This window comes from Podarcis pityusensis (genome assembly GCF_964106645.2).
Source record: "Podarcis pityusensis genome assembly, chromosome: 2".
Lineage (NCBI taxonomy): Eukaryota > Metazoa > Chordata > Lepidosauria > Squamata > Lacertidae > Podarcis > Podarcis pityusensis.
In genome coordinates, this window is record NC_138029.1 from 114,440,424 (window position 1) to 114,457,487 (window position 17,064).

General features: G+C 46.6%; 1 protein-coding gene and 1 long non-coding RNA gene across 2 annotated transcripts in view; one reads left to right on the plus strand and one right to left on the minus strand.

Annotated features, from left to right (window-relative positions):
- The window catches only part of LOC308470192, a 212,288-nt gene that overhangs the window by 110,843 nt on the left and 84,381 nt on the right, over positions 1-17,064 (plus strand). The window lies entirely within an intron of this gene.
- Positions 1-17,064, minus strand: part of CFB (complement factor B) — a 38,895-nt gene that overhangs the window by 12,181 nt on the left and 9,650 nt on the right. The window contains exons 6-12 of the mRNA XM_080991875.1: positions 15,881-16,017; positions 13,533-13,671; positions 11,970-12,122; positions 10,554-10,649; positions 7,971-8,108; positions 4,595-4,692; positions 39-156 (exon numbers count right to left, since the gene is read on the minus strand). Of these exons, the coding sequence (XP_080848001.1) occupies positions 39-156; positions 4,595-4,692; positions 7,971-8,108; positions 10,554-10,649; positions 11,970-12,122; positions 13,533-13,671; positions 15,881-16,017 (879 nt within the window). The remainder of the gene's footprint in view (positions 1-38; positions 157-4,594; positions 4,693-7,970; positions 8,109-10,553; positions 10,650-11,969; positions 12,123-13,532; positions 13,672-15,880; positions 16,018-17,064) is intronic.

Genomic DNA, 17,064 nt, shown 5'->3' on the forward strand with positions numbered 1-17,064 from the left:
AACTCTGGTCCTTCCCAGCTTGAGAGAATTTGGCTTACCTAACGTGACTGTGATCTCCTCAGCTTTGTCAACTATGGTGAAGCAGTGGGCTGCTGTCAAGACATAATACTCAGAGACAAGGGCTCCTTTGCAGTGTTCAAATCCCCTTCCAGGACGCTTTGATTTGAAAGAGGAAAGCAGAACAGACAGGTAAGAGCAACACTAAGACAGATCCTTCTATCATGTATGGTGGCAATGCAATAAAATCAAAACTTTCTGGGAAGATATCAATTTAGAACTCAAAATGATGTTAAGAATCTCCTTTAACATTAAGCCAGAGGCATATTTACTGGGTATTATTCACATGGATTTTCCTAAAAAAATTAATGATATTTTTCTCTACGCAACGGTGGCAGCGAGGGTTCTTATAGCTACAATGTGGAAAAGTGGAAAAGTTCCCTCAAGACAAGAGTAGGTCCATAAAATGATCGATTATGCTGAATTAGATAGTTTATCTGAAATATTAAAGAACAAACCAAGGAAAGATTTCATTTCAAAATGGGAAGTATTTAAAATATATTTGAAAATTAATAATACTGACCTAGAAGCCGTAGCAGGGTTTGAATAACTCAAGCAATATCGTTTGATTTAACATATTTTGAACGTGATGTGAAATGACAGTAATAACATGTATGGGCAGTAAAGAATGGTAATTTGATTTATGGAGTAGATGGAAAGTTGGGTTTATAAAGAAGAGACCATTACAGTTGATTGATTATGAAACTTATATTAACTCTCTATGTAAGGCGCAACTGATGGTGCTTTCACTATGGTTCATTTTGTCCTTTTTTTGTTGTGTGTTGAGCAAATAAAATAATAGTAATAAAAAAGAGCAACACGCAGACAACCCATGGCACAATCCTATGCATGTTTATGTGGAAGCAACTCCCACTGGGTTCCATGGAGCTTATATTTTCTGGAAGGGTGCATAGGATTGCAACCGTAGACAACTTCAAGTAGGCCGTCACAAGTCCAGCCAAGAAAAAGCAGTATTGAAGGCCGAAATTCAACAGGTGGACCTTATCGCTATGACAGAGAGTCAGGGATGAGGAAACTATAGCTATTGAATTTCTGTCAGCAGTTGAAGGAACAGAGTGTTGGGAAAAAGCACCAAGGCAAAAGCCAGCTCCAGATGGCTGGAATGCAAAACAGGATGTTATGGTTTGCAGATGTACTGTTGGAGAAAAGGTGGAGCCTATTCTCTGTACTGAGCACCGGATGTTAGCTCAGTGTGTCATCTGACCTGTGCTGGAAGTACAGGGGAGGAGTTGTGACTCTTCTAATGGAGACTGAAGGGTGCAGTCACATTTCTATGTACTGTTGAGAGACAGGAATAAAACATGTAAATAGGACTCCTGTCTATCTCATTTCCCCTCCCTGGGGAGAATGCAGGGAGGGAGAGAAGCAGAGAAGCAGAGGGTGTGTTTTCCTCACATCTAATGAGGGAAATCACCGGTTTATGACCTAGCCTGCCGGGAGACGCAGCGGAGAGGTCATCAAGTATCTCACTCAGTTGCCCGGGGGAGGCCAGTTTACCTCTGACTGTGAGCTGAGATACTAACATATGGTAGCAGAGGATGGTTGCGATTCATCGGACATCTGCATGAGAGGCTGGTGGATTGTCCTCCTCTGCTCCAAGGAGGAAGAGAAGCGTCTGAAAGAAGCCAGAGGCTCAACAGACAGCTGGTGGAAAGAAGAGGTGTTTTCCAGAGCAACAAAGTTCAAGGTATGCTGCATTTCGGGCTAAAAGTGTGAACGCAGTTTGATTAATTCACTGGTTCACGGAGCTGCGTTTCAACAAAAACAAGAGCTCCGGGAGGAAGAGGCCTGCAGCTTAAAGGCTGAAGCCTGCATTCCACAAATTCTTGTGGTTGATAAACTGTCCTATTGAAATGCATTGTTGCTAGGTAACGGAAAGTTGGAAAGTTACTGGCAAAGGGGCTGGACTGTGAGTGTGAGCCTGGGAAAGCGAAACAAAATCAGAGAATGTTTTGGCTACAAGTTTACGTGCCCTTGGAAGGGACTTTCCATAGCAGCCAGAGTTTAGCTGCCAGGTGCAAAAGAGCGTAAACAACTTGCAATTTGCCTGCGTGAGAAAGAAAAAAACAACTGTTGGATTTTACAGCTTGTTTGAAAGTGAGAGAGGCTTGGATTCAAAATGGATGCCAAGAAGGGGGGAGACTTGCCTAACTCATCTCCCCTGACCAGAGACAGTTATTCATCAGGGTCTGGATGGATAACTACCCCAGAAGGGGTGAGCCAAGATGATGCTGGCTAAGTTCCTAAGAGCTCAACGAAAGCTGAGGAGAGCTTTGACCCCAGAGGGGAGAGTGCAGGAACTGTGGCTGTTGGAACTGTTGGTGTTCCTGAACAAGGTGCAATGGGTGTTGCTGACAGGGGGAGGGAAGAACAGAGTTCAAATTTCCCCACTGATGATGCTACTGGGAAGCATGGAGTAGCATTGAGTGCTGTCCGATGCTACAATTGTGGACAGACTGGGCATCTACAGCGAAACTGTAAGAAGCCGCGCCAGTCAAGAAGAGCAAAGAGCAGCTCTACGAAGCCTGAGGCGTCAGGCAAAAGCCGTTCCAAGTGCCAGGTGAAACCTGCAAAGGCTATGATGGCGAAAGGAACCACGCCAGATGTTGGGAACTCGTTCATAATTGACACGGGCGCAACGGTTCATATGTGCCCGCACAGACAACTGTTTACGACGTTGAAGAAGCAAAGCTTCGCTGTGAAACAGGCCAACGGTCAAGAGTTGGAAGCGACTGGAATTGGGACTGTGTATCTTGAGAGTCTGAGCTTGACTATAAGTGATGTTTACCTGGTTCCAGAACTGAGATTTAATCTGCTGAGCGTGTCGCAGATTGCAAAGAAAGGACTGAAACTGTCCTATGATGCTAAAAGCTGCAAGATCTACAAAGATGGAGAACTGTTTCTTACTGCCAAAGAGAAAGATGGACTGTATTTGTTGACTTTTGATCAAAGTGATTACATGAAATGTAATTCTTCTGACTCTAACGAAATCTCTCTTGCAGGTGTGACCAGTGTGAGCACCAGGAAGGTGACCAAGAAGGTCGACAGAGCATTTCAGCGGGTGTATGCTGATGTGATTGGTCCTCTAGAACCATCTAGAGGCAGTGCAAAATATTACCTTTTGTGTGTGGATTGTTTCACTAATTATTCTTGGGTTTATATGATGGAGAAACTGCAAGAAACTTTAGAAAAGTTTCAGGAGTTTTGTAACAAGGTTAAAAATATGCATGATGCTAACATTGATTGTCTTTTCACAGATGAGAAGCAAATTTTTCTGTTACAGAAGTTTCAGAAGTTCCTGGATGGAGAAGGGATAGACCAGCCCCATGGAAAATATGTGGCAATCCTAAACTTGGCTTGTTGGATAGCCTGAGCTCTACATGCCCACCTGGGGTGAAAATGAATCCTGGTGCCCCCACCACCACCACACTGTATCTTGCACAAGGCTAGGGCTTGGGTATTATGTTGTTTCCTCATGGTTAGGCCACAGATTCCTCACCCCTGTTCTGTCTGAAGTGGTACAGTCCAGAATTCTACCATCTCTTCCTATTACCTCATTCTGCATAATACTGTATGAATCCCCTACAATATTTCTCTGATGAAAATAGGGACGTCTCCTCCATCACTTGTCGGATAAAATAGGGACATCCTATTCTATAGGTGCGCTGTGAGGGATGCGGGTGGTGCTGTGGTCTAAACCACTGAGCCTAGGGCTTGCCGATCGGAAGGTCGGTGGTTCGAATCCCCACGACAGGGTGAGCTCCCGTTGCTCGGTCCCTGCTCCTGCCAACCTAGCAGTTTGAAAGCACGTCAAAGTGCAAATAGATAAATAGGTACCGCTCCGGGGGGAAGGTAAACGGCATTTCTGTGTGCTGCTCTGGTTTTGCCAGAAGCGCCTTAGTCATGCTGGCCACATGACCCAGAAAAACTGTCTGTGGACAAATGTCGGCTCCCTCGGCCAGTAAAGCGAGACGAGTGCCGCAACCCCAGAGTCGTTTGCGACTGGAGTTAACTGTCAGGGGTCCTTTACCTTTTTATTCTATATGCTCCAACATTTCTCCAATGAAAATAGGGACATCCTATTCCATTCTCGCCAACATTTCTCTAACAAAAATAGGAACGGCCTAAGGAAAAGCAGGACATTCCAGGATCAAATCAGATATCAGGACGGCGTCTAAATCTGGGACTGTCCCTGGAAAATAGGGGCACTTGGAGGGTCTGCTGTATGTAGATTTGGACAAAGAGGTGCTGTGCAGGAGATGGCTGAAAAGCAGGCCCTGTGGTTGCTAAGCAACCACACCATACTTCCACCCAGCAAGTTTCACAAGGACCCTCCTTAGCCAGGGGATGCCATAGCTGGCACTATGCTTGGGTCAAACATTCTCTGTCTACTCAGAGGCTCCAGAAGCCATGAACCCAAACCAGATATCCACCAGGCCGTCACTAAAGAACCACATCTCCATCAGATTGCTACTGCAGAAAACCCTTGTCTCCTTCTCATTTGTTCCGCTCTCACCCGGATGCTGATTGTGACGTGCCAGGGATTCTTCTCTTGGTCTCTCGCTTGCGTGTGCTCCTTGGCCAAGCCACACATGGACAGAACCTGACTCTCATCTGAAAAGAGAAAGCGGTGTCACCTTCAGCTCCCCAGGAAAGGAGAGAGGGGCTTCGTGGGTTGAGAAGGAGGCAAAAGGGTCAGGACTCCTGGGTTCCTCTGGGAAAGGAAGTGGTGGGGACTGACAGGAGGAGGCAGCTGAGAGCACCAGCTTCTTGGTTATACATTGAGCCAGTGTTGAGGGGCTGCTAAAGGGCAGAAGAAGTACTGGATGAGGCCAAGGGCCTGACACGCTGCTTTCTACGCCAGCCAGCCAGGTGCTTTTCTGGAAGGCCAGGTTCCCTAGTTCCATGGCTAATGTTTTTCATGTATGGTTCTAATCCACTCAAGCTACTGGCCATTATGGCACTTTCTGCTCAAGCTGAGTAGCACTAAGACCTGTAGGAGTGGCCAGTGTCGTGTAGGTGCTCTCAAACATTTCCCAGTATCCTCTGCAATGAGAGAAAAGCTGATGTGGAAAATGGGGATTTGAGTTGGCCTTTGAGAAACTTATCTTTGCTGTGTCATAGATACCAAGGACGAGGAATGGAGAGGAGGCTGAGAGTCAGATATTTCTGGGAAAGGAAATGTTGAAGGACAAGTCGGGGGAGTGCCGAAATCCCTGAAATGTGTTGATTTAAAGCAGAGTCTCGTGCCCAGCGGAAGGATGAGGAGTACGTGCTGCATACTCTTGGTTGCTTTATTTATAGTTCAAAGCTGGTATATTACAGAAAGACATCTTGCCTCTGCTGGAGCAGAAATGCATCCTCTCTCCCTGACAGCTCGGAGAGAATCACAAAGTGAAAAAACAGGAAACCAGTGTACGTCACATCCAGCCTCCCTTTCCCGTGAGAAACTCCAACAGTACAGACTGTGGAATGTAAACACCTGTCTCGTGACAAGCCCTTTCGCTGCACAGTGAAGGAAAGCAGAAACCAACATCCTCCCCCTTTCTGTGAACATCACTGGGCAGCGTGTTCGTACAATATCAGTACAAACCCAACTTCTGCACATAGGTACAGTGTTGATCCCTTGATACAATCTTGGACAATACATCAGCAGGAATTTCATTACCTGGCATATAGGACACCGTTACGAGTCCCTTCTGAATACATTCCCTAGCATGCTGCAACTTTAATTGCAAGTGCTTCGTGCTTTGCTTACAACCTTCAGACTTCAGCAAAGCCAAACATGCTTTGTTGTCCTGGTAAACCTGGATTGGACATTTGACAGGAATTTTCATATCTTTGCACAATTGTACTAACCATTCACAATCCTTAAGTGAATAAGACAGTGCATTCAGTTCGGCTTCACAAGTACTTAAGCTAACTGTTGTTTGCTTCTTGCATGACCAATCAAACAAACCCTGATTGTACATGTAGCAAACTCCAGACGTACTTTTCTTGTCTGTAGTGTCACTTCCAAAACTTGCATCTGCAAATATCTCAAGACCACCAGACTTCTGATTGTTAAATCTCAGTCTGTAATGCATAGTGCCTTTCAAATACCGCGCTATGCGTTTCAGAGCTTTCCAATCCTTGACACTAGGATTGTTGACTTGTCTGCTTAGCAAATTACAGCTAACAGCAATGTCTGGTCTTGAACATCTGGCAATGAAGTTTAGCTTGCCTAGCACACTTCTGTACAGTGTAGTGTCAGAAAATGCTTCTTCAGTGTCATCTACCTGATAACCTGTTGTCATCGGTGTGTCTACAGGGTTAGCATCCATCAGATTTAGTTTGCTTAACACATCAGCAATTTTCCGTGACTGGTGTACTAGAATGTTACCATCTTGATCTCTCTCTATTTCCAGAGATAGGTAGTTGTTTACCTCACCAAGATCTTTCATGTCAAAGTGCTCTTTCAGTTGAGCTAGGGCGTTATTGTACATTGCGACATCTTTCCAAAAGAATAATAAATCATCAACATAAAACAAACAGTACAGTTTCTTTTGCCCCTCCTCTTTGACAAATACACATGGATCAGCTTTCCCTTGCTGAAAACCTAGAGAAAACAATACTTCAGTGAGTTTTGTGTGCCAACACCGTGCACTTTGTTTGAGACCATAAAGGGATTTCTTCAGAGCACAAACAAATCCCTGTTTTACCTGTACGCCATCAGGTAGATTTTCCTCTGCAGCTAGCTTGAGCATAAGCCTAATGCTTTCATATCTCACTGTGGGTGAATAGGTCTCGTGATAGTCTTCACCTGGTACCTGTGCAAAACCTCTGGCTACCAATCTGGCTTTGTGTCTGACTATCTTGCCATTTTGATCTGTCTTCGCTTTGAAGACCCATTTGCTTCCAAGCAGTTTCATTCCTGGAACTACTGGAACTAGCTCCCAAGTTTTGTTCCTTTCTAAGGAATCAAGCTCAGCCTTCATGGCATTTAACCATGGCTCAGCTTCCTTTGAATCCAAACCCTGGATGTCTTGGAAACTTGAAGGTTCAAATACCTTCTTGGAGCTTTTAACAGCTGTTACTGCTATCGTAGCAAACTCATCAGCAAATCTCTTTGGAGGTCTGCCTTTTGTGGCTCTCTGTGACCTACGAATTAGTCTTAAGTCTTCAACACTCTCCTCTTCCTTCTTAGGAGAAAAACGACCTATTGTGAACAATGGTTCCTCCAATTCTTGATCAGAGCTTTCAGAGGGTCGCATAGAGGCTTTCGCACTCTTGAAATCCTCTGAATCACCCGATTCAGTTTCAGATTCAGACTCAGAACCTTCATCAGTGGGTGTGGGTTGTTGTGGTTGCTTTTGACTATCCTCAGTCTCATCACCGTCATCAGGATAACATTGGAAAATTCCCACATTCTCCCCCCACTTTGCATTGTACTCAACACTTCTCGTGAGCTTAATTGTCTTAGAGTCAGTCATCATTATTCTGTAAGACCCTTTCTGATAACCTAGAAAGATACCATGCAATCCACGCTTGTCTAACTTGGAGTTTTGTGGTGAGCGAACCCACATGTCAGAACCAAAAATCTTCATGTGTTTGATGTATGGCTTCTTGCCAAACATCTTCTCATAGGGGGTACAACCAATCGCTGAAGATAACCTGCGATTGTAACTGTAAACAAAACACGAGAGAGATTCGGCCCAATAACTCTCTGGAAGATTGGCATCATGCAGCAAGGTTTTTAACCCTTGAAGCAATGTCTGATTTGCCCGTTCCGCAAGTCCATTCTGCCATGGTGAGCGAGGACTCACCATGTCCTCACCATGTCCTCGCTCATGTCCTTGAGCGAGGACAAGTCGGGGGAGTGCCGAAATCCCTGAAATGGAGGTTTGCCTTACCAATCATTTCTTCAAAGGCATCCCGTACTTCATCGTAGTCTTTGAGCTTGAAGACGTGCCTTTCGCCCGGCTTCTGAGATGCCAAGGCGTTCACATTCTCTATAGCGACCATGGACCCAATACCAAAGATGTAAACGTCTAGGCACAAGTGGGGGGTGGAAGGCAAGGGTGAGTCAAGAATTTCTAAGGCTCCCACATGAAGAAAAGAAAAAACCAACAACAACCAGCATGCGACAGAGGGCAAAAGGCCTCCCTGTGCCACAGTAGTTCATGGAAGAAGTACCTCTGAAATAAGGCAGGCTCTTTGATTCTATGCCCTTTTCGTAGTACGACTTATGATCTCCCTTGGCAAAAGTATAAATTCATCCCATAGCGGACTGTGACCCTGAACTACAGATGCAAAATATTTGTTCCTCCTGTGCATGTGAAAACCAGCATATGCAGCCAAGGACACATGGTAACAAGTCAAAGAGATAACGTCTTGCCAAAGAGTTGTCGCTCCATGGATTCATAGAGCAGTGTTCTTCAGCCCTGTCCTCTTTGTGGTGCTGTAGACCGTGAATTGATTTATGCCAACTGTTATGCTGTGTGTGTGTGTGTGTGTGTGTGTGTGTGTACATACGTGTACACATGCACACACAGTTATACAGCCTTGGTCCAGTATATCTGAAGGAGCATCTCCACCCATCGATCTACCCGGACACTGAGGTCCAGCACCGAAGGCCTTCTGGCGGTTCCCTTATTGCAAGAAGCAAAGCTACAGGGAACCAGGCAGAGGGCCTTCTCGATAGTGGCACCCACCCTGTGGAACGCCCTCCCACCAGATGTCAAAGAGATAAACAACTACCAGACTTTTAGAAGACATCTGAAGGCAGCCCTGTTTAGGGAAGCTTTTAATGTTTGATGTATTACAGTATTTAAATATTTTTTTGGAAGCCGCCCAGAGTGGCTGGGGAATAAATAAATAAATTATTGTTGTTGTTATTATTATTATTATTATTATTATTATTATTATTATTATTACATTATATTGTTTTATATGGTATACAGGATAAATGCAGCTCGCCATCCACATTTGGTGCCTAAACATTTGCTTGACAAAAAAAAAAATCACCTTAAATGATAGTAGTGGGAATGACCAAAGCTAATGTACAGGCAAGATATATCATAGCATGAATGAAATATCCTGGAATTGTAGATTTGGAAGGTAAAATGAGTCAAGATGAAAAGTAGCCGTGAGTGGCTCAGCCGGTAGAGCATGAGACTCTTATTAATCTCTGGGTCGTGGGTTTCAGCCCCACTTTGGGCAAAAGATTCCTGCATTGGAGAGGCGGTGGGGTTGTGGGCTTCATGCCCCCTCCACGTGCGCGGAGGGCTGGCTCTCAGCCTCCGCGCGACTGAGGGAATCCCTGGCCGCGTCATCACCTGGCCAGCCAATCGGCTGGCCTGGGGGCGTGGCCTGCGCTATTTAGTGCTGGCGCGGCCGGGGATCTCCCTCTTTTGGCTGCTTCAGCTGCTCCGGTTTCCCATCCTCCCGCCCTTTAGGTTTTTCTTTCCGACATTGCTATGGACCTCGGTTGGTCGCTGTTAAGGGGCCTGGTAGGAATTTTTTCCACTTGGCAAATTGGCTAGGTTTTTCGCCTAGGTAAAGGTAAAGGGACCCCTGACTATTAGGTCCAGTCATGACCGACTCTGGGGTTGAGGCGCTCATCTCGCTTTATTGGCCGAGGGAGCCGGCGTACAGCTTCCGGGTCATGTGGCCAGCATGACTAAGCCGCTTCTGGAGAACCAGAGCAGTGCACAGAAATGCCATTTACCTTCCCGCCGGAGCGGTACCTATTTATCTACTTGCACTTTGATGTGCTTTCGAACTGCTAGGTTGGCAGGAGCAGGGACCGAGCAACAGGAGCTCACCCCATCACGGGGATTTGAATTGCCGACCTTCTGATCGGCAAGTCCTAGGCTCTGTGGTTTAACCCACAGCGCCACCCGCGTCCCTTGATGGTTTTTCGCCTACCTCGTAGCAAATCATCACAACTTCTTCGGCATTGGCAGTTAGGCGTTGGTAAGGGTATTGTTATGTAGATGAGAGAGGGGAGGAAGCGCCATCACCTCCCCTGCATATTGAAGGGTAGTCCGATAAAGGATTCCGGGGGGCGTGGCCCTGTCCGAAGCCTATGGAGGTGAGGGCCTAAGGCACGCCCCCGAGCGGTGACCCCAGAGGAGTTCCTAGTTGATGTGCATCAGCAGGACTCCCCCTACTGGTGGTTAACCCTTCCCGGACTTCAAGCAGGCAGGCTGAAGCCGGATAGTCGGTTAGGACCAATGCCTAAGCCAATACCACTCATTACCTGTAACCAATAAAATTGTGGCCATTTTTTGGCCATTAACCAAAATAATTGTGTCATGTGTCTTTATTTCCACTGGGGGGGAGGCAGGAACTCGCCACGCAACTCTGGAATTCTATGATACCATTCTCTAATGGTGGTCTAGGTCATTGCTGCCCTTTACTATTCCTGCCCCCACCCCCACCCCCACCCCCACAAAGCTCAGCATGCATCATTGTTACAGGACGTGTCTTACCCAAGAAGTCATTACGAGCAGGCTGGCCGGGAATATTGAGGAACTCCTTGATTCTCCCAATGACAGGAACAGGGGTCCCTCCCATGTTGTAGTCTCCTGGGACGAGGGGAAAGGGAGAGAATTTGGTGAGCGTAGAAGAGATGGTACTGGAATGCCCTCCAGCTTTTGGAGGGAAAGACTACAAGGCCATAATTAAGGGAGCCCCATTGGAGCAAACAAAACTCCACTTTTAACAGTCTTGTGTTTCTGACAGGCCCCTAAGAAGCCCACAATTCGTTCCGGAGGTCTGTACTTAACCTGAAACTGTTCTTAACCTGAAGCACCACATTAGCTAATGGGGCCTCCTGCTGCTGCCGCGCCGCAGGAGCATGATTTCTGTTCTCAACCTGAAGCAAAGTTCTTAACCTGAAGCACTATTTTGGGGTTAGCGGAGTCTGTAACCTGAAGCGTATGTAACCTGAAACGTATGTAACCTGAGGTACCACTGTACTCAGAGGAAGAGGGTCCCTGTTAAGCTGGATGTTCTGCTAAATGCCATTGTTTGGAACCGTTTTGAAGGGAGTCTTGGCCAACAGTCTCTCCAGAGAGGAAAGATGCTTTGCACATTATCGGGGACACCTTACCCTTAAAAGGTAAAGGTAAAGGGACCCCTGACCATTAGGTCCAGTCGTGACCGACTCTGGGGTTGTGGCGCTCATCTCGCTTTATTGGCCAAGGGAGCCGGTGTACAGCTTCCTCGTCATGTGGTCAGCATGACTAAGCCGCTTCTGGCAAACCAGAGCAGCGCACGGAAACACCGTTTACCTTCCCTCCGGAGTGGTACCTATTTATCTACTTGCACTTTGACGTGCTTTCGAACTGCTAGGTTGGCAGGAGCAGGGACCGAACAACGGGAGCTCACCCCGTCGCGGGGATTCAAACCGCCGACCTTCTGATTGGCAAGCCCTAGGCTCTGTGGTTTAACCCACAGCACCACCCGCGTCCCTTACCTTACCCTTTAAAAACAGGCCAAAAACATTGGTCCCTGGCTAGAGAGATTTTCTCAAAGACAGGATTTGGGGTAAGCCCCCCCCCCGCCCCCTTGCCATCCACTCATGTTGCAGTCACCTAGGAATAGAATAGCACACATGCTCAGAGGCACTTTTTGTGGACCCATTATGGGTAAAAAGAAGAAGGAAAGGCAGCAAGCCTTTTAAGTAGAGGTATTTCCCAGCTTGCACCTGTACCGGAACTGTTTTTAAAAGACATTTTATCATGTATGTGTTTGCTGGGAACTGGGCTTCTTTGGGAGGAAGGATGGGACAGAAATTCAAAATAAACAAAGCGATTTCTGAAATCATTGTTCTAATAATTCTTTTTAAAAGGAGGAGGAAAGGTGGCGATGCAGGTAACATTCCCCCTTCCTTACGGTCTCACCGTCAGTCAAGAGGAGGATAACATGGCGGGTGGTGGTGGCAATAGGAGCAGGATCCAACCCCTCCCTCAGTTGGTCCTCTTGCTGGTTGATCATCATCTTATAGACAGCATCCAGACCTTTGTAAATGTTGGTTCCAGGCTTTAGCTTGTGTTCTGCAGGAAGAAGAAGAATGATTCAGCTCATGGCAAACAACCCACAAGGTGGACAGCTGAGGAAAGCCTCAGTAGGCCTCAGGGGCTTCCTTGTAGGGGGGGGAAAACCAGGCCTCTACAATTAGCGATGGGCAAATGTGCCAATTTGGGTTTCTCATTTTTCCAGGCCTTCAGTTCAGTTTTCCACATTTCTGCATCACTTCATGGAAAATCCCCTAAAAATTCATACTTTCTCTTTGCAAAGCCGTGTTCCCCAGTATAATGCATTGCCGTACATTGTTTTCATGCAGAAAGATGCATTTATACACAAAACTGGCCCTAGCAAATGACCTATTGTACACGCTACTTGGCCTGAGAACGGCATTGCAAAATTCAGAGATTATTTATAGAATTGTAGAGTTGGAAAGGACCACAAGGGTCATCTAGTCCATGAAATGCAGGAATCCTTGTCCAATGTAGGACTCAAAACCACAACTCTTATGCATAAGAGTCTTATGCTCTAGGGACACGGGTGGCACTGTGGGTTAAACCACAGAGCCTAGAACTTGCCGATCAGAAGGTTGGCAGTTCGAATCCCCGCGACGGGGTGAGCTCCCGTTGTTCGGTCCCTGCTCCTGCCAACCTAGCAGTTTGAAAGCACATCAAAGTGCAAGTAGATCAATAGGCACCACTCTGGCGGGAAGGTAGATGGCGTTTCTGGTTTGCCAGAAGAGGCTTGGTCCTGCTGGCCACATGATGTGGAAGCTGTACGCTGGCTCCCTCGGCCAATAAAGTGAGATGAGCGCCGCAACCCCAGAGTCGGCCACGACTGGACCTAATGGTCAGGGGTCCCTTTACCTTATGCTCTACCAACTGAGCTATCCTAGAGAAGTGTGAATTTCAAAGGGCGGCCGTGCCTTGGTTTGTGTGTGTTTCTGGGAAGCGCAAACCAAACAGGTTTGCCTTTAAATGTGAACTGAGCCAAATTTCAGTCAAACAGGCTGCTTCTGTTTTGATAGAAAAGCAGTTGTGGGATGCTGAAGCAGTCTGGAGCCATTTGCCAAATATTCCCCCTCCAGACTGCTATTTGTCCCCCAAAGGTACAGTAAACTTACACCCCCCCCAATTCCCTTGAATTGCCCAGTGTGGTGTAGTGGTTAAGAGCAGTAGTCTCGTAATCTGGGGAACCGGGTTCGCGTCCCCGCTCCTCCACATGCAGCTGCTGGGTGACCTTGGGCCAGTCACACTTCTCTGAAGTCTCTCAGCCCCACTCACCTCACAGAGTGTTTGTTGTGGGGGAGGAAGGGAAAGGAGAATGTGAGCCGCTTTGAGACTCCTTCGGGTAGTGATAAAGCGGGATATCAAATCCAAACTCTTCTCTTGCCCAGGCCCCCAGCCACCTCCCTAGCAGAAGTCAGGAATGCAGCTTACCATTATATTTCAGGGCCTCCAGCTGCTCAATCACCCAGGAGGCATCATTGCTCTTTGGGTTGGTCGTACTCAAAACCTCTTTGCTGTGGGTGGCAAAGGTGACGATGCCGTAGCGAGGGAAAGTGTCATAGCTGGATATCTATATTGAGAGGACAGAGTGTCAAGAGAAAGAGGAACCTTCGTGGCAATAGTTATTATTATTATTTTTTCAAGCAGTACACTTCAGGTCAATAAACACACAAGACGTAACCAGCTATACTTTTGAATAAATAAGGTATACTGTTCGTTGTATCAAATTGTAGATTTCAACAGACGTAGCTCATTAAGTTCAAGGAAAAAAGCAGAAGACCCAGTGGATCAGTTCATTCACTAATCAGTTCATGCATAAGGTCAATATACGTTTAAGTGTCTATTCTACCTGTCTGTTCATAAAGTCCAACAATTCACGTGAAAGGTTGTTACAGTTCCACAGAACCCTTTCACAGAGTCTAAGACAAGGATTTCCGGAATATTAGCCTTGTTTCGCCATCTTGGGCTTCATCAGTAGTAAAGGTAAAGGTAAAGGGACCCCTGACCATTAGGTCCATTTCGTGACCGACTCTGGGGTTGCGGAGCTCATCTCGCTTTATTGGCCGAGGGAGCCGGCGTTTGTCCACAGACAGCTTCCGGGTCATGTGGCCAGCTGACAAAGCCGCTTCTGGCGAATCAGAGCAGCGCACGGAAACGCCATTTACCTTTCCACTGGAGTGGTACCTATTTATCTACTTGCACTTTGACGTGCTTTCTAACTGCTAGGTTGGCAGGAGCAGGGACCGAGCACTGGGAACTCACCCCGTCGCGGGGATTCGAACCGCCGACCTTCTGATCGGCAAGTCCTAGGCTCTGTGGTTTAACCCACAGTGCCACCCGTGTCCCTCTCATCAGTAGTACAAACTCATATATGATATCACAGGACAGTGGATCTTATAGCATAGTAGTAGCTGCTGAAATCTACAATTTGATACCATGAACAGTATTCAAAAGTACAGCCGGTTACGTCTTGTGTGTTTATTGAATATGTTTCACGTAACATATTGTTGTTGTTTTGCACACTTCAGGTCGGCAGACAGCTTTCGTGGTGAGTTCCATCTCTGAGGACAACCAGAAACCATTTCAGGAGAGGGAGGGATGAACTCAGTTAACCATCTTCTACCTCAGTGTAGAAATTACAGGATTAGGGGTTGTTACTTTGGGTTGCGTTCCTTCCAAACCTGGAAATTACTAGGTTCTCACTCTTTTCACCTCCTCAAACTGTTGGGTTCTGCTTGCAAGGTGCCAGGATTCTGATATCTTCTCCTGGAAATCCCAATAGTCAGATTCCAGTGTCTACCTTCCTGCCCCATCTCTGTTACCACAGCAAATCTAGCAGACTAAAATTTGTGCATTGAGAGCATCATCTAGCTTGCATTAGCAGCATGTCTGAGGGCTTACTTGGTCAGCTGATGCCAATGGCCAATCCCTGCCCACCTGGCCCTATAAAGCCCTAGCCTCAGAAGCTACTCCCCTCAGTACAAGAGCATTGTCTCTTGAGAAAGCATCTGCCTCTCTCTCCCTCGGCCTTTCCTGGAAAAAACACTGGAGCTGCAGCATGGCTCCCAGCTCAACTGATCCTGCAAATAAACGAATCTCTCTAAAATAGATTTTCACTGCCTGCATCTTCTGCATTATAATTTTTTAAGGAAACCAAGTTCTTTCTTTTTAAGTTGTTTGGAACTCTTGTTCTTCTTTACTTTTACTACTAACGGATGTAGGCTTGTTTGCTATAACTACCAAACTCTGTGAGTAAAATCTTCACTTATTTGCAAAGCTAAGTTCTGTGATTTATTCTAGCCTAAGTATTTTCATGGGAAATGTCTGTTTAAAGGTGGATGAGGGCAGATGTAAATCTAACCAAGTTTTAAGGTGCTTGGAGCAATTGCCATTGTGCTAATGCTGCTACAAAACAGTAACAATCTCTCTTCCAAACCTCTCTCCAACTGACTATATATCCTCTTCTGGGCCCTCTGTCCTGGAACTCAGCCCCCTGTTACGAACCACTCACCTACTCTGACTTTTGGCCTCCTTGGACTAACTGTCAGCTCCTTCTCCAAGACTCAGAACCTAGATGCCTGGAGCCTGCTTCCCTTCCTCCTTCCCATTCAGCTTTGCTCCCTACCAAGGTTTCCACCCAGATCTGACAACTTTTTATTCCACTGATGATCCTAGTCAATAGAGTAGAGGCTTTACAGCAGACATCTGCTTCTACACTGATCCCATGCTGCTCTTCTTGGGGAAAGGGAGAACGCAGAAAGTTTCTCAGCCTACCACACCTTCTCGATGAACTTGATGATTGCATCCCGAGCTTTGCGAAATGTTGGCTGACCAATACTCCGGGAGGCGTCAAGGACAATGTAGATATTCATTGAGCCATCAACCTCAATCTTGATTTTACGCTTCCCTGTAGCAGCTGTGGGGAGGAAAGAGCCACAAGAGGGGAGGTATCAGCAAAGGTTAGCAACCCCCCCCAAAAAAAAAAATTAGTGGGAAGGAACCAACCAAACAGCCCACTGAGGACTGAACATGCTCAGCGGTCATGGGATGCCAAATGTTTGATGCAAGGTGTGTGTGTGTGAACTGGAAAGGCAGGGAGGGAGAATAGAAACAAGTAACTGAAAACCTGAACAACAGCACTCCAGACTACATTTTGTTGCAGGTCGTCCCCCTTGTTTCCTCTGAGCTGTCTTGGTCCTACTCAGAGGGAATCCATTGAGGATAATAGACACTGCTAACTTAGGTTCATGGATTTCAATGGGCCTAGTCTTTTTGGGGGGGGGAGGACGCGGGTGGCGCTGTGGGTTAAACCACAGAGCCTAGAACTTAGCGATTAGAAGGTCGGCGGTTCGAATCCCTGCAACGGGGTAAGCTCCCGTTGCTCAGTCCCTGCTCCTGCCAACCTAGCAGTTCGAAAGCACATCAAAGTGCAAGTAGATAAATAGGTACCGCTCCAGCGGGAAGGTAAACGGTGTTTCCGTGTACTGCTCTGGTTCGCCAGAAGCGGCTTAGTCATGCTGGCCACATGACCTGGAAGCTGTACGCTGGCTCCCTCGGCCAGTAAAGCGAGATGAGCGCCACAACCCCAGAGTCGGCCACGACTGGACCTAATAGTCAGGGGTCCCTTTACCTTTACCTACTCTTTTTTTAAAATGTACTTTTATTAAAGATTTTCTTGATTTACAAAGGTATGTGCAATATCTCTCTCTCGTATTTCCCCCCATGTAACATTTTTTTTTTTTTACAAATCAGTTTCATTTGTTGAGACATTAGGAAGAATAGGGGGAAAGAGGTGGAGGGGGAAAAATATGAGTGGGGGTGGGTCAGGTGGTGATGTTTCTATTTTACTTAATATATGTGGCATAGCTGTCAACGTTTCCCTTTTTTTTAAAGGGAAATTCCCTTATTCCGAATAGGATTCCTCACAAGAAAAGGGAAAAGTTGACAGCTATGATACGTGGGT